The 22722-nt window shown below is 38.4% G+C and overlaps 1 protein-coding gene and 1 pseudogene across 2 annotated transcripts in view; one reads left to right on the top strand and one right to left on the bottom strand.

The window, feature by feature from the left end:
* The window catches only part of UBE2K (ubiquitin conjugating enzyme E2 K), a 58624-nt gene extending 37560 nt beyond the window's left edge, over positions 1-21064 (bottom strand). The window contains exon 1 of one of the 2 annotated variants that reach the window (XM_028507668.2): positions 20785-21064. In XM_028507668.2, the coding sequence (XP_028363469.1) occupies positions 20785-20847 (63 nt within the window). In that variant the 5' untranslated portion in view covers positions 20848-21064. The remainder of the gene's footprint in view (positions 1-20784) is intronic. The other variant, XM_028507672.2, reaches the window with a different exon arrangement.
* LOC114491395 lies at positions 14525-16679 on the top strand (annotated as a pseudogene).
* Positions 21065-22722: the final 1658 nt, after the last annotated feature.

Genomic DNA, 22722 nt, shown 5'->3' with positions numbered 1-22722 from the left:
GGGGACCAACACTGAACGAAAGAAAACTGGAACTCAAATCAATGATTTGGACCAGAAGGAAGAAATAAACATTCAACCAGAACAGAATGAAGAAACAAGAATTTGAAAAAAGGAGGTGAGGTTTATGAACCCCTGCGACAAATTTAAATGTTCCAACATCCAAGTCATAGGGGTGCCAGAAGAAGAAGAGGAAGAGTAAGAAACTGAAAACTTATTTGAAAACGAAATGAAGGAGAACTTCCCTAATCTGGTGAAGGAAAAAGAGACTTCTGGGAAGTCCAGGAAGTTCAGAGAATCCCAAACAAGGTGGACCCAAGGAAGCTCACACCGAGGTACATCATAATTACACTACCCAAGATTAACAACAAGGAGAGAATCTTAAAAGCAGCAAGAGAAAAGGAGAGAGTTACCTAACAAAGGAATTCCTATAAGACTATCAGCTGATTTCTCAAAAGAAACCTTGCAGACAAGAAGGGGCTGGAAAGAAGTATTCTAAGTCATGAAAGGCAAGGACCTATATCCAAGATTACTCTATGCATCAAAGCTTTCATTTAGAATGGAAGGGCAGACACAGTGCTTCCCAGACAAGGTAAAGCTAAAGGAGTTCATCATCACCAAACCCTTATTATATGAAATGTTAAGGGAACTTATCTAAGAAAAAGAAGATAAAAACAATGAACAGTAAAATGACAACAAACTCATGACTATCAAACACCGAATCTAAAAAACAAAAACAAAGCAAACAATTAGAACAGGAATAAAATCATAGTTATGGAGATCACTTACAGGGTTATCAGCTGGGAGGGGGAAGAGGGAGAATGGGGGAAAAGACATAGGGATTTAGAAGCTTAATTGGGTAGGTAGAGAATAGACAGGAGGATGTTAAGAACAGTATAGGCAAAGGAGAAGCCAAAGAACTTACATGCACAACCTTAGACATGAACTAAGTGACTGCAGGAGGAAAGGGGGGAACTGGGCACAGAGGGATAAAGGAAGAAAAACTGGGACAACTGTAATAGCATAATCAATAAAATATGCTTTAAAAATTATATTTATATTTAATTTCATGCCAGTGACTATAGAAAACAAAATTTGTACATTAATCACAAATTCCTTAACACTCATGTAATCTTTTCTCAAGAGCCTATCCCTGCAATATCAAGGTTGTTATACAGCAAACAACTTACGTCGTGGGTAGTTTTCATTTACATAATATTGGAAAACCTGGAGGATACTACTGAGAATTCCCAAAAACCTGAGTTCTCAGAGAACTGTGTATATATGAAGAAAATAATTGGCAATCTGGGGTTCCTGCCAATAGATTTCTACAGTAAAGTGTTGCTGTAGAAACAAAAAGAAAAAGAAAATTCATGGGCTCAGTTGCTAAAAGAGATTAAGTAAAAATAAAAGTAGGGAAAGGAAAGGGAACAAGTCCTGACTGCTTGTGGCTCAGTGGATTGAGTGCTGCCCTGCAAACCATATGGTTGCTAGATTGATTCCCAATCAGGACACATACCCTTGTTGTAGACCAGGTCACTAGCTGGGGAGGTGTGAGGCAGCTGATCAATGTAACTCTCCCTCTTTTTTCTCTCCCTTCCCCTCTAAAAATAAATGAATAAAATCTTAAAAAAAAAAAGGCAAGTAAAACTAAGATAAGCCATACCCTGTATTTACTACATATTAATAACACCATAAGTAATAAATGAATTACATTAAATATTTTGTAAAAAAAAAACAACCCACCAGTGATAATTCTGAATATGAACAGAACACTGACAGAAATAGAAAAATTCACAAAAAACTGCCTTTTTGACAACCACGCTTTAAAAAGCCTCCTAGTTCTTGAACATCCCAATTTACAAAGATTAAACCCATACTGTTTCAAAACAATTAAATGGCTTAGATGATTACACGCAAATTTTATAAGTCAAGTATGGCTTTGGTCCCTCAAACTTCCCCAGAAAAATTCTGAACAAATACAGGCTAGTCTCACTAAAAAGACAGTTGATTTTTCTACTTGCCTTATATTTTCTACTTGAATTATTTTTTTAAAGACTGTATATGAATGGTGAAAATAGGATGAAATGGGCTACCTCATGAAGTGGCAGTGCTCCAGTAATGTATTGGGTTGGCAGAAAATGTTCGTTTTTAAAGTAAAAATTAAAAACATTTTTCATTTTCACTAATAATTTTATTGAACAACATATTCACCATGTTGTTCCACAACCTTCTGCCATCTTTCAGGCAACTTTATAATTCCCTGTTCCCAAAACTTTTTACCTTTTTGAGCAGAGAACTGTTCTAGGTCTGCAGTCTTCCAGGAAACTAAAATTTTTCCCATTAAGACAGTTTTATAAAGACCAAAAAACAAACAAACAAACAAAAAAGGAAACCCAAAGGTGCAATGTCTTGTGAATACAGCACATGAATCAGAACTTCTCAGCCAACCTGGAAGTTTTTGTCTGGTCATCAAAGAAACATGCAGTCTTGGGTTATCCTGATGGAAGATTATGTGTTTTCTGTTAACTAATTCTGGACACTTTGTCAAGTGTTGCTTGTAGCTCTTCTAATTGGGAGCAGTACTTGTTGGAATTAATCATTTGGTTTTCCAGAAAGAGCTCATAAGAGAGGACTTCCTTCCAATCTCACCACATTCATGTCACCTTCTTTGGATGAAGACTGGCCTTTGGTATGGTTGGTGGTGGTTCATTTTCCTTGCCTCACAATATTTTCAGTTCCACATTACTGTACAGTATCCATTTTCCATTGCCCAGTACATATTTTAAAAATGTTAAGTAGAAAATCTCATGACAGGAAGGATTTTTTCTGCTTAACTTATGTGGAACCCAAACACCAAAACTATTAACATAACCAAGCATGTGCAAATGCATTTCAACACTTTGGATATTTTGAGTATGTTGGCTATAACATTGCTTTTTCTCAAGTAATGTCTCCATTTGATGGTTATCAACTTTACCTGGCCTACCCAACCATGAGGCATCATCCAGTGAGAAATCTCCAGCACGAAACTTCTCAAGGCACTTTTAACACATTTGATCAGTCACAGCACATTCTCCATACACGCTGGACCAAAAAAAATTTTTTTTTTGCATTTCAGTTGCATTTTTACCTTTCTTGAAATACTAAAGCATAATATGCCAAAAATGGTGCGTATTTTCTTCCATCTTCAATACTAAAATGGCTACACAAAAATTCGATTTTGGTAAGTTTTTAAAAAATGCACACTGATATGACAACTGTCACAGTACAATCTAACAAAGTTGTTTTGAATGAAGTTAAAGGCAACTAAGCACTAGTAGAGCCCGCTTACAGAAAAAAACTGAACAAACTATTAGGCCAGACCAACACAACAACCTATCTAAGAGAGCACTTTGGTCATAAAAGTATGGAAAGATCAGACTCTATGACCCAGTAATTTATTTCCAGGCATCTAAGGTAAATAAACTCAGATAAAAATTACTAAGTAAAGATATTCCTTTTAGTATACAGGGGTGGGCAAAAGTATGTTTACAGCTGTGTACACAAAACAGTTTATTTTTATTATTATTTTTCATACAAACAATTATAAATATACTTTTGCCCACCCCTATATATAGTGGGAAAAAACAGAAACTTACAAATATTCAACAACAGAATGGTTTAGTCAGGTAATACTAAATATAAATACATAAGTTAAACATTAACTTTTAATATTTAAAAGAAATACTAAACATTTAAAGAGAATATTCAGTATCACGAGAAAAACACAAGACACAAAGAGAAAAAAGATACATACTAAGATCCTGGTAAAAACAAAAAAGGATGTTAATAACAATAGCTACCTGTAGTTTATGAGACCATCACACATTTGTCATCTTTGTACATTTCTTCTAAATTCTCATACAAGAGCTAGGATACAAGGGTTGTCTGTATTTCAAATAAATATTAACAGACTATAAAAGCTCTTATCCCCAAAGTCATACCCTTGATTTTGTTATCAACAAAAACTATACCTTCCCTGAAATCCATTTCAAGTTTCTGATTCCCAACCTCTTCAGATTAGGTTGACTTTAATACTCTAAACCTAGATATTAGCTGGTTTCATCAAAGATCACCATTCTTTCTCATCATCAATCACTTCTGTCTTCACTTCCCTCTTTAACCAGTTTACATTCCATGGGCATTCATTATAATCAGTCCCTCGCAAATACTGCTGACTACCTTAATGTTCTTCTTCCTTCATGGTACTCATAATGGCAAAGCCCCAATGCTAGTTGAACTCATCCCATAATTAACTAAAAAAAAAAAAAAAAAAAAAAAAAAAGTCTCACTGTGTCTCCCCAAGTAGTACTGCTGAGGGAAGGAAACAAACAAACAAACAAACAAACAAACAAACTCATAACCATCATTAATTGGTCTCATGCTCAAGTGAAGACCATATACACATATCAAATGGAATTTAACATGGCCCTATGTGTCTGTTCCTATTAAAAAACAATCCTTCCACTATGCTAGGAATACCATCCCTCCGTTCTTCCCAAGGACTTCACACCTTCAAGTACCCCTCCCTTCTCTAGCATAATCAATTTCTCCCATCCATCAATATACAAACATATGCTAGTATCTACCAGAAAAATTTTTTTAAATATCTCTGAAGCCATACTCTTTCTCCCACTCGCCCTTCGTCTCTGTTCCTGTCAAAGCAAAACTTTTTAAAAGTTATGATGTATGAACAAGAGTTGTACACTCGAAACCTGTATGGTTTTATTAGCCAATGTAACCCCAATATACTCATTTTTAAAAAATGTTAAAAAGCCCTGGCTAGTGTGGCTCAGTGGATTGAGTGCCGGCCTGCAAACCTAAGGGTCGCTGTTTCAATTCCCAGTCAGGGCACATGCCTGAGTTGTGGGACAGGTCTCCAGTAGGGGAAGCATAAGAGGCAACCACACACTGATGTTTCTCCTCTTCTCTCCAAAAATGTTTCTTTAAAAATGTCAAAAAGAAGTCAACCATACTGCCAGTTCCTCACCTTACTTCCTTTTAACCAACTCCAGTGATATCCTCCTTCACCATTCCAATGAAAATATTCTAGTCAAGGTTACCAATAACCACCATACTGGAAATTCATTTTTCCCATTCATCAGCATGACAAAGTTGACCACTCTCTTCTTGGAACTGTCTTCTCTTGGCTTCACTGACATCATTCTCTCCTGGTTGCTAATACATCACTAATAATTCCTTACTCTCTTTATCCTTTGTTGTTTCTCCTTGGTTCAACTTCAAAACGTGCTAGGGGCCTAGGACAAATATTAGGACTTCGTCCTATACCCTCTTCCTTTTCAAAACAAATTGTCCTAGAGTTAAGTAACCCAGTCTAAGCTTTAAATATACCATCTACACTATCTATGATGCCAAATCTCTTTTCAGATCTGACTTCCAGATTCATAAATTCAACTGTTTGTTATTTTCCCACCTTAACACCAAACAGGAACAAAGCAAAATTATCTTCCCCCCACTCTTTCTCATCTCAGAAACGAGTAGCACCATCTATCTAGTTGCTAAAGACAAAAATCTAGGTATTTTTTCACCTTCTTCATTTTCCCTCTGTACCATCGGCAAGTTCTGGTGACTCTTTCTACCTTTAAAACATCTCTCAAATGCTTCTACTTCTCTTCAGCTCCCTATTCAAAACTAAACCCAAGCTACAATCATCTCTTGCCTAGGATACCCAGAAAGGCTACTCAAATGATCTTTCTGAGTTCAATTCTACCCCCACCCCAAGCCACATACAGCAACTTGCCTAACTAATTTCCTGTCTCTTTCTTTCTTACTAATGAAATCCTGATTTTAATTGAGTAGCAATGTGCTTGGCTAAAAAACATTTGCTAGCCCTCTTAAACCAAGGTTATGAAACAGTCCTTGATAAAAATAAAATAAAAACAGGTTACTGGCCCTGGCTGGTGTGGCTCAGTGGATTGAGAGTCAGCCTGCAAATCAGAGGACTGCCGTTTTGATTCCCAATCAGGGCACATGCCTGGGTTGCAAGCCAGGTTTCCCCATGTGGGGTGCACAAGAGGTGACCACACATTATTTCTCTATCTCTTTTTCTCCCTTCCTCCCCTTGTCTAAAAATAAATAAATAAAATCTTAAAAAAAACAAAAACAAAAAACAAAACATTACTGAATGGGGCTTCTTAGAAAGCTCTTTAAAGAAAGAGAACTCAGTTGGCATATGCCTTATGCCTTTCCCTTTCTGAAATTCAGACACGTTGCCTGGACCAATGACAGTGATTTTGAGAATTTAAAGACAAGGGTCAAACTCCTAAGAATTGTAAATTGAAATTTAGGATAACTATTAACACTGTAAAGCCCTTAACTAAGTAACTCGGGGATACTTTCCTCCAGATTCTTATTTGTTTAAACCACTACCGCTATTCTTCTTGTTACATCCAGCTAAACTCAACCCTTAACTCCTAAATTAAATCCTTCTTCCTCACATCTTCAGTTTCAACAAATTCTCCCCACAGTACCCAAGGTGGTCTTGATACTGATAGACAGGCCATTTGGACCTTTGGGAGTGGGCTGTGTGTGAGGAACAGAAGGAGCCAACAGGGGAGGCAGAGCTAGACCATGGAATGGAACTTGGGAGCCATTTCTGCACTAAGCAACACCCCTTGAGGCACTGAGGGCAGGGCTAGCAGTCAGACAATACCTTCACAAACTGCCTGGTGAGGCAGCTGGATGTGGAAAGCCATGGTGCAGGCCTGTGGTCCCAGCTACTCCAGGAGGCTGAGGTAGGAGGAAGTTCTTACACGGAGCAATCACAACCCTAGCAAGATAGTTTGATAAGAGGGGGAAAGCCCTCCTACTCCCTTTGGGTACCAGATTGGGGGTGGAACTAGGGGAAGGCAGGTGCATGCACAATAGAAGTTAAAATGGCAGCAGGGAAACATGCTGGACCAAAAGGGGCTGTCGAGTCTAGGTTGGGGCAAAGAAGACTGTTTGGAGGTGGACCCACCCCAAACATATGAAATTTTAGGAAGATAACTGGTCATTCTAAGGCAGAGCCTGATCCGTCCCATACCCAAAACTAATAAAAACCCAGGGGAACAATGAAATCTCTCTCTTGCTCATGGCTAGCTACTTGGGACCTGCACTCTGATCGTGTACTGATGAGTCCTCTCCATGGGCCACGTGACTTTAGTAGTGGCATGGCCTACAGCCTCCAGGAGGGAGTCTTTCACTCTCTCTTGCCAGTCACCAGTGCACCCCCACCCTCTAAGGCTCAGAAGTATGGGACCTTGTAGCCCTAGGAGCTGCATGGCCAATGGCAGTGCCAGCTACACACACAGGCTCCAGGAGGGAGCCTGAAGCCAGAGAGCAACTAGGAACAATCTTAAGCTACCTGGATGACTGCTTAGTAGCCGCCTCAGGTTCCAAAGGATAGTACTTTAAAATAAGAGCAAAAATTCTGGGCACTACCTTTTGTTTTGGTCTTGCTGAGAATGGCTGGTTTTATTCGGGTTTTGTGGTGGAAATGAGCTTTGAGATAGGGACTTCCCCATTCTCCCAGATTGTTCAGCAGTTAAATAAAAACATTCTCCCTTTCTCACCAGCCTTTGCCTTAACATTTGCCTTTTGGTGGTGGTGGTGGGCAGCTGAACCCTACTTTGGTTCAGTAACAATCTTTTAAAAAACAAATTTTATTCTTTGCTTTAAATCCTTAAATGGCTTCCACAGTCACTTAAAATCCAAATTTCTTACTCGGGGCTTAGAAAATTTTATGTGATCATCTTCAACATCATCTTGTACCATTCTCCTCCCTTACCTACAATACTCCACCCACAATAGCCTCCTTTTATTGATTAAACACAGCAAATTCTTTCCTACTTTAGGAGCTTTATGTTAACTGTTTCCCCTGATCTGAAATAATCTTCTCTAGAGACATGGCTTTAGTATTCAGCTATCAATCTAAGACTAAAATCCCGAGAAAGACCTTTTTTGAAGACAATCCACCAATTAATTTCATCTGAACAATTTATTTCTTGGCAATGAATTTATCATGTACTTGTCTGTCTTCTCTTGCCATTCATCACTATGACCCCAGCACATATCATGGTGCCTACCACAGAGGGAACCCTCAAATATTTGTTAAATAAAGAGTTCTTGGTACTGACAATACATACATAGATGTGCCATGATGCCTACCCTTGAGAAGCTCACGAGTCTAGTAGGGAAAGGCAGCTCTGAATGCCTAAAAAACATTTAGTATTATAGATTTGGGATTAAAGTCATATGGGAATATATTCAAAGCTCTTACAAAAAAGACAACTTCTAAATATGTGTATATATGTACATACAGAGAAAAAACAATGGAAGGAAATATCAAAATTAAGATATACCTGTGCATATTTCAAACATTTCACCGACTAAATAAAAATATTTTAAAGATAAGAATTATCCCTGGGGCTGGGATTATAGATAATTTTAACTATAATATGCTTCCCTATATTGTCCAAAATTCGATAATGAGCATTTACTTTTATATTCACAGAAATTAGATATTTAAGAGGAAAAGGCAATTTAAATGGTTCTACATTCTTGACTGTGTAATAGTTATTAGCTATCTATATGCATGCTAGATCTGATATTCTAATGTATGACAAAGTTAATTCCAATTTATTCTCCTAAGTATCAGTTTAAGGGCTATTCCCCAGGAACATTTTCCCTGAGGTTAGGTTACCTCACCCCCACAGTTCTTACTTAATCGCAACGAACATACATATGATTAATTAGCTACTCAACGTCTCACTGCCTTACTGAACCATAATTTACTCCACAAGGGCACAGACCATGTCTATCTTATTAACACAGGTGGCACTCAATAAATATTTGCTGAATACGTAAATAAAGAAAAAGGTAAAATTATACTAAAGAGTTAAAACATAGGAATACAGACGTCACCATATACAGGATGGAGCAAAAGTAGATTTACAGTTGTAAGTATGCGAAAGTGTTTATTTTACTATTGTTTTCCATACAAACAACTGTAAACCTACTTTTACCTCACCCTGAATAATACTAATAGACACTCTTGAGATCTTCAAAAGGGAAAACTACAAAATAAAGCCAAAAACAAAAACTCCCTTCCTACCATCTTATTTCCCAGTTTTTGGCTTGAACATTTTATTACCTTTATACAAGACCCAACTACATTACTAACACTTAAATTCAGAACATAAACCCAACTTCACCAGGAGACCTCCTTTATCAACATAATCAACTCTCCTTCCTAGTCATAGACACAAAATAAAATGGTATTACTTTCACAGTGGTTGGGATGAGCTCCTCCAAGAACTTAAGAAAATCCTTAAACTCATTCAGGAAAACAAGTGCCTCTGACATATCAGGCAATGTATTAAGCCATGGAAAATTAAAAATAAGTAAGATAGGTCTCAACCCTCAATGACTTACACTCAACAGTTCCTATGGACAGATGGAGATAAAGTATCTAAGTAAATGGCTGAAGATATAATCCATGTATGATCCCACAGACATAAAAAAAAAGGTCTGATATACATAACCACCTAAAAATCTCACCCAAACACCAATGACCTAGTAATACCACTCTCAGATATATACCCAAAATATTGTACATGTGCATCAAGAAACAAAAAATAAATGAACATACAATAGACGTATAAACTGCAGTATATATTTTTAAATGAAGTATTACAGAATATTAGAAAATTAAGCACAAAATGTTTCATCACTGCTGAAAAGCAATAGTATTTATTAGACAATCCACAACTGAATACCCGGTGTGGAATAGGATGGGTAACTTGAAACAAAGACCTAAAAGTAAAGCACCCACAGTCACTTCAGAGAAAAGGGTACATATACTAGCCTTGCATTTATAATTACTAGGAAAATCCGTAATTACACAAAGGCTGAAAATAATTAACAGAATAATATAGGCCTGCCCTAAACTTATGCAAACAGCACTTTCAGCAGCAGCCCCCCCCAAAAATCAGATACTTAGCAAAAATATTTTGGGGTACTTTGAATGTTACTAAGCCTACTACATTCCAGGCACCAGGCAAGATGCTGAAGAGAAATAGATGAATTAACAATCCTCAAAGAGCCCTGGTGGCATAGCTCAATTGGTTAGTGTCGTCTGGATACACCAAGGTTATGGGTTAGATCTCAGGTCAGGGCACATACAAGAAGCAACCAATGGGATGCAACAATGAATTTCCATCTGTCTGTCTCTCTCCCTCCATACCTTTAAAATCAATAAATAAAATTTTTTTAAAAAAGCAAGAAAGGAGGGGGGCGGGGGAGGCCCTGGCTGGGCAGCTTAGTTGTTTAGAGCGCCATTCCAATGTGCCAGGGTTGCAGGTTTGATCCCTGGTCAGGGCACATTCAAGAGTCAACCAGTGAGTGCACGGGTGGTGGAACAGTGGACTGATGTTTCTCTGTTTCCCCTCACCCACCTTCCTCTCTTTAAAATCAATCAATACATTTTTTAAATTACCAAAAAAAAAAAAAAAAAAAAAAAAGGTACTCAAGGAACACAATGATCTACCAGAAGCAGAAAGACATACCACTCTAATAAAATTCTGACAAAGTGATACTGGAGAACAGAAGTAGATTGTGAATTCAAGTGAGGCTTACGAGGAGTGGCATTTTAGGATTGGTAAATTTCAAAGGGCAAAGAAAAGAGGTAAGAGCCCTGGCTGGCATAGCTCAGTGGATTGAGCGTGGGCTGCGAGCCAAAGCATCGCAGGTTCGATTCCCAGTCAGGGCACATGCCTGGGTTGCAGGCCACGGCCCCCAGCAACGCACATTGATATCTCTCTCTCCCCCCTCCCATCTCTAAAAATAAATAAATAAAATCTTAAAAAAAAATCTTAAAACTCAACTCTTAAAAAAAAAAAGAAAGAAAGAAAGGAGAGAAAGGAGGCAAGAGCTTATTCTAGGAAGACAGAACAACTAAATAGCAAGCAATTTAGTATAGCTAAAGGTCTGAGGGAGAGTTAGGGTCTCAGGTACATATAAACATGCAACTGCTTTGAGACTTGACAGGAAATAGGTCAAAAAAGACAGGCTAGAACAACAGTATAAAGGTTTTAACTGTGTAATAGGCAGTACAGAACCTAAAATAAAATGACATGGTCACGTTTCAAATCCAGTAGCATGGCACCAGAAGAGCTGACCAGAGGCTGAAAGAAACTAAAGGCAGGAAATAATTGTAAATAAGCAAACTATTGTAATATAAGTATTCCATCTGAGATATGAAATCCTGACCTAGGGTGATTAACAAAAGGAATGCAAAAGAAAAAACAAAGATTCCAGAGATAAATGGAGGAGGAGAAGGGATTAAATCACTAACAAAAAGGGCAGTAAAAGAGGTTGAAGAAAAACCAGAAAAGCAGTATCAGAGCAGCCCAAAGACAAAAACTTGGAAATGGAAATGCTAGAGAAAGGTGTACAAAATGGACAACTGCTGAGCAATTACTCAGCATTTGACAATTTAGAAGATATTGGTAATGCCTAAAGCAGTTCCAATATGATATGGGAGAATATCTTTGTTATAATCAAAGTAGGAAAAAATTTCTTACACAAAATATACAATGCACACAATAAAAGACAGAAAAATATGACCGCTTTAAAATTAAACTTCAATACAATAAAAGACATGGCAAAATTAAGTGAAATAACCCTATCATATACAAGGATAAGTAATATACAACATAGTTGTCAAGTTCAGAGAGATAGAAAGTAAAATGGAGATTTCCAGGGACTTGGCTTAGAAGGGAATTAGTGTTTAAGGGATACAGAGTTTCAGTTTGACAAGATGAACAGTTCTGGAGATGGATGATGGTAATGGCTGTATGACAGTGTGAATATACTTAATGTCACTGAAATTGTATACTTAAATATACAAGATGATAGCCCTGGCTGGATAGTTCACAGTTGGTTAGAGTGTCATCCCAATACACCAAGGTTATGAGTTCAATCCCCAGTCATGGCACATATAAGAAGCAACCAATAAATGCATAAATAAGTGGAATAACAAATCAATGTTTCGACGTCTCTCTCTGTCTCTAAAAATTAATTTTAAAAGTGGGTAACGAGTGCAAACACTAAATTTGCAAAGGAAAGCTTAATGGCCAATAAACACAAAAATATGCTTAATATCTCTATTGATTAGGGAAATGAAAATTAAAATAAGCTATCATTCATATGCATCAGACTAACAAAACATCTTAGATCGTTAGAACTCATGCACTGCTAGAGGGAGTGTAAACTGATATAATCATTGGGAGAACAATGAAGCAATATCTAGTCATGTAAAAGACGAAAATACTCATGCTACAATTCCACTTCCTAGAAAACTTCGTATGTGCCCCCCAAAACATTTATAATAATGTTTAAGGAATACTTTTAATAATAGCTAAAAATTGGAGCTACATGCCATATATAAAATGAATTTAAAAACTGTGATATAGAGCCCTGGCTGGTGTAGCTCAGTGCTTGAGCAAAGACCTGCAAACCAAAGGGTCACCAGTCTGATTTCCAGTCAGGGCACATGTCTGGGTTGTAAGCCAGGTCCCCAATAGGGGATGCGTGAGAGGCAACCATACACTGGAGTTTCTTTCCCTCCCTTCCCTTTAAAAATAAACAGATAATATCTTTAAAAAATACTGTAACATAGAATACTGTATAATTTATACTGAAGATCAGGAAAAAAGCTCAAAAAATACAATGCTGAGAAGTAGCACTGCTGAGGATGTAGAATGCTATAATCATCCATGAAAAGTAATTAAAAATAGCTTTTTACAACCCTAAAAAGTGTTTTTACACCCAAAATATTGTTTATCAATAGTAAAAACAAAACACAAATAAGGGATGGCAACTTCAGCCTAGTGTTCGGTTACTTCTAAGAAGGAAGATGAGTGGAATAGGGGAAAGGTTACAATATGAGATTCGCCTGTATGGCATGTTTTATTGGGGGCTTTCTCCAGTTTGAGAGTTAAAAATCAGTTAAATCTGAACCATGGATACAAAGGTGTTCACGTATTATTCTCTAAACTTTTGAGTGTAAAATATTTTATAATTTTAAACCATCTTTAAAAATAATGGGCAGGAGACAAGTAGGTATGATTGTCCACTATTCTTTCCACAATAATCAATAAATGCTTTGGAGTCAAAAATCTTTTTTTTTTTTTTTTTTGGAGTCAAAAATCTTATTTCAAAAACCCTGTTCCACCAAGTTACTAGATAGTGAGAAAGTTATTTAATTTCTTCAGAGCTGCAACTTCCTAATCTGCAAAACAGTAACTTCAATCTCATAAGGATGCCATATATATAAAATGTTAGAAAGCAAGCATTCCACTATAGGTAGTTATTTTATATTTGCAGTAAGAGCAAATAATTAAACAGAGGGAAAAGGACACATGTTTTAAATGAAGTTCTCTTACCTCTTCAGAATTACATTAAGAGAACACCATGAATGTCAGATGGATGTGACCACTACTTTTTAGTTTCCAAGACCCAATTTTAAAATAGGGATTTTATGCCCTTGCCGGTGTGGCTCAGTTGGTTGGAGCATCACCCCAGTGGCTCAGTTGGTTGGAGCATCACCCCACAGACCAAAAGGTTATGTGTTCGATTCTCAGGCAACCAACTGAAATTTCTTTCACTGCTTTACTCTCCCTTCCTCTCTGTCTAAAAGCAATGAACAAATGTCCTCAGGTGAGTATTACAATTTTTTAAAATAAAATAAATAGGGATATTACAAAGGGATTCAAGATCACACATGGCAAGATTCAACTCTCAATTCCTTGGTCCAGTTCCTACTGACCAGAGCTATATCACAAATCCAAAATAATCCCATTAACTCTATGTAACTCAAAAGACTTCCAAATAATTTACTTGTTACAGTAATCACATTTTAACACAAACATTTTCTCCAATTTTGTCTACTAAAGAAAGATTAACCAACAGCAAGAACAAGGCCCACATCAATTCTTTTGAATTCTCCTTGACCAACTAGCCTCATAGGTTGTTTGCACACAGTGACAAAGCACTAAAGCTCCACATGTTAAGCCATTCCTTGAAGCAAATTCACAGAGAGCTATCACTAAACCATTGAAGGAAACCTTTATGATCCAGGAACAACAATAAGCAGAATAGGAAAGATAGTTAATTTTGGTATCTTAACAGATTCCCATTTACTGAATATTTAATGTGTCTCAGATACTGCTCTAAGCACTGTAAAGAAGTTCTTAATCTTCCCACATTTTTACAGATAAGAAAACTGAGATACAGAGTCATGCTGCAGGTATTAAGCATAAAACCCAGGACTCAAAAGCAAATCTAATTCCAAAGCTCACAATCTTAATCACTAAGCTAAATGTACTGTATTATGCTTAAAAAGCTAAATATTTCTGCCTCTTGACAAAATTAAGTTCTCACACCATGCGAGAAAAGCAAATTACAGTGGTAACTTGTTGCGATGAGTGCCAAAACCTATGAGTACCAAACCGTTTGCAAGGTACCGTGAGACTGACATGTGGACCTGTTTCATCATGAGAGAGGGGTGTTGAGTGGCGAGCAAGTGCTGAGTGCTGAAACATTTTTTTCGCATCAAAATGTGACTAGTACAGGGTTTGACAAGTACTGAAGCTGAGTACCAAGGAATGTGACTGTACATGTAAATACAATATTCAATAGTAAACTGTCACTCACTGTACTTAAAAGTCTTATTAGCATTCAGCTTTTATAGTGTTATTTATGGACAGGATAGTCCCATAAAGCAACCATTATAATGATTAGAATGAACTGGTATGCAAAAAGTCTGGGTTCACCATTAACCAGATCTGTGTCAACAATCAATCTCTCCAGGCCTCAGTTTTCTGATCTTAATAGACAAGGAGTTCAGCCTAGATGTAAGGTCTCTTTCAACTCTAATATTCAATGAATTTTAACGCATTTTCTAAGATACTATTAATATATTTTTGAACAAAGATTTTGAAAGGCAGTTTTAAAAATCCTTCCAAATTGAAATAATCACACAGGATACAATTGGGTCTATTCTTTTTCTCAACACCTATCTGTGCGGACATCAGGAAAGAGACTGGAAGGGGAGTTTGTCTTACCGTGCTGGTAATATTCTGTTTCTGGATTTGAATGCTAGTCACTTTATTTTATGTATTTTTTTTTGGGATATGAAAAGGTGTTTTTTCCTAAAGGTAAGTGAAAAAACTTAGGTGGTTCTCACTCCACAATTACGTGTACACTACAGCCAAGCAACTTTTCTGTTCTAAATATGTAAATGTGTTCCTTACCTAATTTTGTCAATAATTTCTCCTCCCCAGTTCCAATTCAGATGCCTACAGAAGAGATCATTTACTTATAAATAACTGTATTCCTTTAATTCCTTTGGGACTCTCTTCTGAAATTTGAGGTGAGTTTTAACTTTTCTTTAAAACCTAGCTCAAGAACCTCTCTCTATACACATACCCTCATAACTACCTACTTCCAATCAGGTAAGTCTTTTGGAGCTATGGTCAATACGCTCAACAACTGCTGATAAACTACTCCCTTATTTACTAGGAAATAATATATATTTTTGCCCTAGCTGGTGTAGCTCAGTGGATTGGGCACAGGCCTGCAAATCAAAGAATTGCCGGTTTGATTCCCAGTCAGGGCACATGCCTGGATTGTGAGCCAGATCCCCAGTTGGGGTGCATGAGAGGCAACCACACACTGATGTTTCTCTCCCTTTCTTTCTCCCTCCCTTCCCCTGTAAAAATAAATCTTAAAAAAATTACATATATATATATATTCTTTAGAAAGAGTGACATACTAGGGGACCCCAGAAGTATCTAAATCTATGCCTGGTAGAGATGAAAGTCTTTGTAAAAGTGAAGTAAAAGAAGAAATGCACCCCAAAAAGTATTACTTAGACAGGCTTTGAAGTTTTAATTTTTTACCAATCTATAAGCTTACCTTGTTCAACACACACCCAGAACCCCAAAAAGGCACATTTTTTAAGCAAGTGATTAAAAACGAAGAAACTAAGTTGCCATCCTGCATCCTCACTTGTGTGCACTTATTCTCAGCTTGTCTGCCTGAAACCTCCTGAGCACCAACCCTAGTCCACCATGTGGAACCATTTCCTCTCCAAAATGAAAGAACTATCATAAACCAAGAGAAGCTTTCAAAACTGCATGCACAAGTGCACACTGGTGGGAAACGAACTGCTTGAGAAAGAAGGTGGTTCACAGGATAGCTACAGGAGATGATTAAAAAACTTCAGTGCTCCTTAAAGAAGTTAGGGGTAAGTAATATGTCTGGTAATGAAGAGGTAAACATGTTCACAAACCAAGGACAGTGATCCATTTTAACAACCCTAAAGTTCAGGAATCTATGGCAGCAAACACTTTCACAATTACTGGCCATGCTGAGACAAAGTAGCTGACAGAAATGCTACCCAGCATTTTAAACCAGACTAGGCAGACAGTCTATGACTAGTTTAAGGAGACTGGCTGAAGCTCTCTCTGCCCAAACAACCTGTAGATGGAAAAGCACTGCTAGTGCCACCAGATGATGAAGTTCTAGATCTTGTGGAGAATTTTGATGAGGCTTCCAAAAATAAAATGAGTTGAGTTACCTTCTGAAGAAGATAAACTTGAAGAAGTTACTGGGAGCTGCTATTTTATGCTTTTTCAAATTTTGTTTATGGATCTGATAAAATCTAGATCTCTTAAGATTTTTAAACCCAGGCCCCTTGGTCACCGCAGCTCTTTTCAGTTTTTGCTTACACACAAACCATTCTAGTGTTTTTAAAAAAGAGAAACAGTTTTTCTACCCCAAAACCACTTTTCTACCCAAAAACCGCAAATACTGGTTAAATTGTTTTTTTACCAGTATTTCACATTTTTCTTTAAATCAAAAAGGAAAGTTTAAAAGAAAAAGATAACCATTAATTTATAAAGAAAGTCTTAAACTGTCTACAGCAGTGGTTCTCAATATTTGCAGTGTAGACATTTTTAATTGGTCCAATTAGTGAAAGAGAGGGTAGGGAGGTGCAGGGGGAGGCCTGGCTGTGCTGCTATCTAAAATAATCTAGATCAAACTAGATTAAATATATATCAGATGACAACAGATACAAAAACCCATTAAAGTGCTTAAGGAAAACTTATACAATAATAATATTCATGAAATCAATTTGTTAATGCCATAGATGTAAATACTCCCTGTAAGAACCCCAGAAAATGTTAGCAAAGTGTAGCTACAGTATGAAACAAACTACAGGTACCACAAAACACAAGAATAAGCAAGAGTATGTACACTGATTTGAGGGCATTTTACCTCACCGAGCTTTCAATTTTAAAATAATTTTGCATACTGAAATGCAAGTAAATTTTTAAGTTAATTACAGGTAACACTTATTTTAATGTTTAACAAATTAGGTTGTGTTTAAATCCTTTAACCAGTAATACAAACCAGGATCAATTACTTTTAAAAAATTAAAAGCACGACTTTATCCTTGTCAAGTCTTGACACTGTAGTACAATATAAACATAAGCAGATCTAGATCCGAAGCTATATGCAGACAAGTAATTTAACTTCTCTAAATCTCAATTTTCCCATCTAAGAAATAGGAAATTTAACTTAAATACCTGTTCTTGAGAATTAGCAAAAATGTATAAATGGTACTGAGAGCCACTCTACAAATAGTGTTAACGATTAACTGTAGTAAAAAATAACCCATACAGATTATTAAGTCCTCACAAAAAACAATTAACTTATGTAATTTGACTCACAAAATAACTACAGAATGTATTTTAAAGCATTCCTAACAACTTTGAAACATTACTTAAAATTCTCACTCAGATTTAAAAATTAATTATCTGACAGATAAAAGATGACTTTCCAAACAGTCTCAAGGAAAAAAAAGGCCTAGACAATGCCCTCCTTTTTTATTTTGAGTAAATAACATGTTCACATGACTCAAAATTCAAAAGGGATCTTTTGATGCCTGGTGCCCCAGACACCTAATTACCCTACACAGAAGTAGGTAATCAATCTTACCAATTTCTCATTAATCCTTTCGCCTATTTAAATACACACTTCCCCCTTCTGATACAAATGGTGCCCTCCTCCACACCTTGCCTTTTACATTTGCTTTATCTTGGAGGTTATATTTTAATTAACCACAGAGTCCAAGAATGGCCATGTATAACTTCTCATGGCCAGAATTCAGCAAACATTAGCAATATTTAAGAAGGAACTTTTAAAAAGCAAGAACAAAACAAAATTCTTAAATCAACCAGTATTCTGTTACCAAAAACCACCACTAAGAAACCTAAACTTTGGCAAACTGGGAATTTACATAGGTGACAAAATGCAAAAGTTGATTTCTTGATCAGCCACTGAAGACATTACATTTACACACTTAAAAAGAAAACACATGGGCTGTACTACAAGTCCTTCAAGGAGATGAAAATAATTCACTTAAAGAACTGACCCTATTAAAATGAGGATGAGATAAAATATGGGTGCAAATAAAGATATTCATTCGTTATATTCCAAAATTAAATTATCTAAGAATATCATGGTAAAAGTCATCGCATATAAAGCAGAAACCATATGAATTACAAGATTCCCAACTTACCACTTTTAAGTAACAGAATGCATTACAAGTTTTGTATTAAGTTCCAGGCTTGAACAACCTTATTATAGAAGAAATGTTTTGGGCTGTTGGCAAAAATATTAGCTGCAATGTTTCATTATGAATATATGTCAACTATTTTGGAATATATTTTATTAAATAAAAAAATAAAGTCAGTGGTTTACTGCATATCAGTACAGAAATTTATGATTATTTCTACACTGTATCACAAAAATACAAAGTCATCCTTCCATTCAGAATTTTGGCACTTGTACAGAGGTCAGAGTTCATACACATGCTCTGTAAAACCGATCATTACTATATACTACTATGGTCAATAAATCTGCTAGTATTTGCCATTTGTTAATATTTTAAAACTATTTTCTCCATGTCTAACGGGAAAGATACATAACCACCCACTATAGACTAAGTGGCATAAAGCACAAGTGCTACCAGACAGAGTATTTCAGTTACTCATTACATACTTAGAAAGCTGAATTTCATAAGTCACTGAGATTTTCAAAGTACCAACATAACAGCCCTGACCAGTGTGGTTCGGTTGGGCGTCCTTCAAAAACCGGAAAGGTTGCCGGTTCGATTCCCAGTTAGGGTACAAGCCTGGGTTGTGGATTCTGGCCTGATCCAGGTGCATATAAGAGGCAACGGGTCAACGTTTTTCTCTCACATCTATGTTTCTCTCCCTTTCTTTCTCCCTCCCTTCCCATCTCTCTAAAAATAAACGAAATCTTAAAAAAAAAAGGTACCAACATTAAGAGAAAAATACAAACAGCAATGATACATTCAATAATGGTATGTAACGTCTTGAAAATAACAGCCATCGCAGTATTGCTTTTAAATCTTTATTTGTTAAATCCAAGGAGGAAAAACAACCTGGCATTCTTTATTTGGGTATGAAAAATTGCACTGATACCTGCATGGTTTTGAGTCGAGTTACTAGAGCATTTTGAACATTATTTCTATACCTTATAGAAATATATGTGGGCAACACTAAAATATCTAAATTCTTCAAGACTCAAGAGCAGCCTGAGACAAAAATTTTAATCAACTCAGGTATGTTATGATACACCTACTCACTTAAAAAGGAGGTGTAAGAATCTGTTAATCTGGTGAAATCCCATGTCTTTAACAGGGCTGTTTCTCAAAAGCAAAAATCAAGTTGACTATGAAGGACACATCATAATGAAGTTTCATGCCACAATGGTCACAGAGGCATTGTCTTAGGAGAGGCTCTCTGATCTGTAACTTCTGTGACTTGTAACATTTTGAAATAAGCTTCTCATGCACTCCATTATTTTTTCTTAGCTAAAAATATTTAAATGCCTTCAATACACCCAACTTCTGCCTTCAACCAGGCAAAAGCTTTAGGTGTCAGAAGAGGCCTAGGAATTGGGGGTAAATGAAAATGACACAGTGGTACAGGATGGACTATCCCATCTCGGGTGAAAATTCCCTTATCCCCCCCACTCAAATAAGACAGTCTCCCATTATGTCCGCTCTTCTCTCCCAACACCCAACTAAGAGGGAGTAACTCTGAACGTCCTTTTCCTTTCATCAATACCTGAGAACGCCCACAGTCCCTTCCCCTAAGGACAGGACAGAGAAGGCCAGACAGGCTATAACCCAGAATACTCTCAGAAGTGTGGGCCTTTGAGCACCGCGGCTCTCCGGATCCAGTTACCTTTCCCCTTCCCCCTTCCCCCAACCCACTTCCCGGGTTTTCTCAAGCTCGGCCTGCTCCCTCTCCACCCACAGCCACACTTGCAGCTGTGTGCCACTGCCTCGGGGCTCTCCCTAGAACTCACGTCCCGCCGCCAAGAGCCCCCCCCCTCTGCTTCAGCCCCCCAAACGGTGTTCCTCTCCACACCACCCGCCCGCGAGACCGTCCATCCCAGGGCCCCGTAGGGGAGGGGAAGGCGGCGGAAGGGGGGGGGCGGGGGACTGCTGCTTCCCCACAGGCATCAGGGCGGCTCGAGAGAAGGGCTACCCGAGGGTTAGCCGGAATATTGGGAGTCGCCGCTGGCAGGCCCCACCCGCCCTGGGCTGAGGTGGGGGATATCCCGGAGTTCATTTCTGACCTCCTCGCTCTTCAGCACCTCCTTGAACTCCCGCTTGATTCGCTGCACCGCGATGTTGGCCATGTCTCCGCCCGCAGCTGATTCGTACCCGCCTCCTCCGCCACCGCTACGACCACCGCCACCGCCGCCACCTCTTCCTCCACCGCCTCCTCCCTCGGCGATTCACACTCGAGCACTCGAACACTGCCACTGCCACCCGGCCGCCGCGCTCTCTTCAGTATGGAATCACCTCAGTGCCCGGCCACCAAAATGGCGCCGGCTCCGCGCATGCGCACGACGTCGACTAGACCGGGCGGCGCAGCCGCTCCCGTTGTAGCCTCCTGACGCCTCAGCCGCGAGCCTCGCGCGGCGCCGCGCGTCTCCGCGGGAGCTGCGGCCGCGTGGCTCCGCCCTGCCGGCTTCTGGGCCCTGGAGGGTGCGGCTTCCGCGCTGGCGAACCCTGCGCCGCCTACCGCCGTGGTCTCCTGCTCCTCCCGCCTTCTAACCTGTGTGGTGTGGTCGAGGCGTCCAGTCTCAGACTAGCGTCTGCGCGAAGGCCGGAGTCCAGCCATTCGGGTTCACACGGCCCCGCTCGGCTTGGAGCACCGCCCTGACTCGGCCGGACCCCAAACCCATGGGCTTAATGTTCTGGGCTGTGTTTAGCTTATGAAAACACTGTCCCAGAACTCAGCCCGGCCCGTTTTCCGCTGGTATAGGCCCGGAAAGCCCACCGCGGTCCGTTTTTGTTCGGAAGCCATTACAGTGACACTATTATTACTCTCATGCCAGCTACTACAAATCATTGAATGGTCATTGTTGGGTCCCATCAGGTGAAGGTGTGTTTCAGACGGGAACTCCATGGAGATGCCTGAGGTGGTTTTAAAAGCCAGCTGTTGATCTTTGACCTACTTAGGTAATCCCGAGTTGTGGAGCTAAAACCACAGTTTTTAAACTTCACTGTGCATGGATCCCACTGAGACCTTGTTATAAATAACAAACGAACAAACAAACAAACGTATTGTTGGGCCGCATCGCAAGAGTGAGGGATGGGCCTAATAATTTGCATTTGTGACAAGTTCCCAGATGCTGTGTTTCTCCTGCTGTTGGTTCAGGGACCACACTATAAGGACCACTGAACTAAGGCATGTGAAAGTGAAAAATAGAGACATGCTTTTGGGGGGAGAAGGGCAGCTTTACTGCCATAAGCCTGCGGCCTACAACAGTTTCTGGCGCTAGCAGGCACTCAATAAATACTGAATGAATAAATGAGTAAAGATAAGAGTAAAATGTTTTAAGTGGAAGGCAAGTTTGAAAGACAATGTGAAAGGGGTTGCTAGAGTATGCAGTAAGTACTCATGCTGAAAGGTACTTTGAATAGAACATTTAGAATAAGTAGTAGAGGTTGTTTAGAAGTGTATATTTCATTGCACCACTTTCACCTAATCAATCAGTAAAGTATCCTATTAGAAAAATATCACAAATACACTGTCTTAGCAAAAATTACTAAGATTGTGGCAGCAAAAAAGGAAATAGCCACAGGGAGTTGAGTGAATCATTCAGTGGAGGCACATGGCAAAAAGGAATTTCTTGAACTTCTGCCACTGGAACCAAGAGGAGATTTTTGATTCCACCTCTCCATGCCGGCTCTCTTGGCCAATCTTGGTTTTCTCATCTGCAAAGTAAGAAATCTGGATTAGATGATCTCTTTCAAGTTATGAGAGTTCAGAATTCTAAATCATTTGGAAACCTTTCCCTAAATGGGCTAAAATAAATTATTAAAAAAAAAAAAATCCTTCCAGCAGAGCCCCCTAGTGGTCCCAAGAGGAACCAACTACATATGTGAGTCAGGGCACAATGAATTATTGGTGTAGTGTAAATCATGCAATGTTATGTGTATCTGTGTCAGTACAAATAATTATTTTGAAGTGTGCAAAATTTGTTGGATATTTTACATTTATC

The sequence above is a fragment of the Phyllostomus discolor genome, chromosome 1 (assembly GCF_004126475.2).
Source record: "Phyllostomus discolor isolate MPI-MPIP mPhyDis1 chromosome 1, mPhyDis1.pri.v3, whole genome shotgun sequence".
In the NCBI taxonomy this organism is placed as follows: domain Eukaryota; kingdom Metazoa; phylum Chordata; class Mammalia; order Chiroptera; family Phyllostomidae; genus Phyllostomus; species Phyllostomus discolor.
The sequence above is the reverse complement of the archived record's forward strand: the minus strand, read 5'-3'. Positions and strand labels throughout refer to the sequence as shown.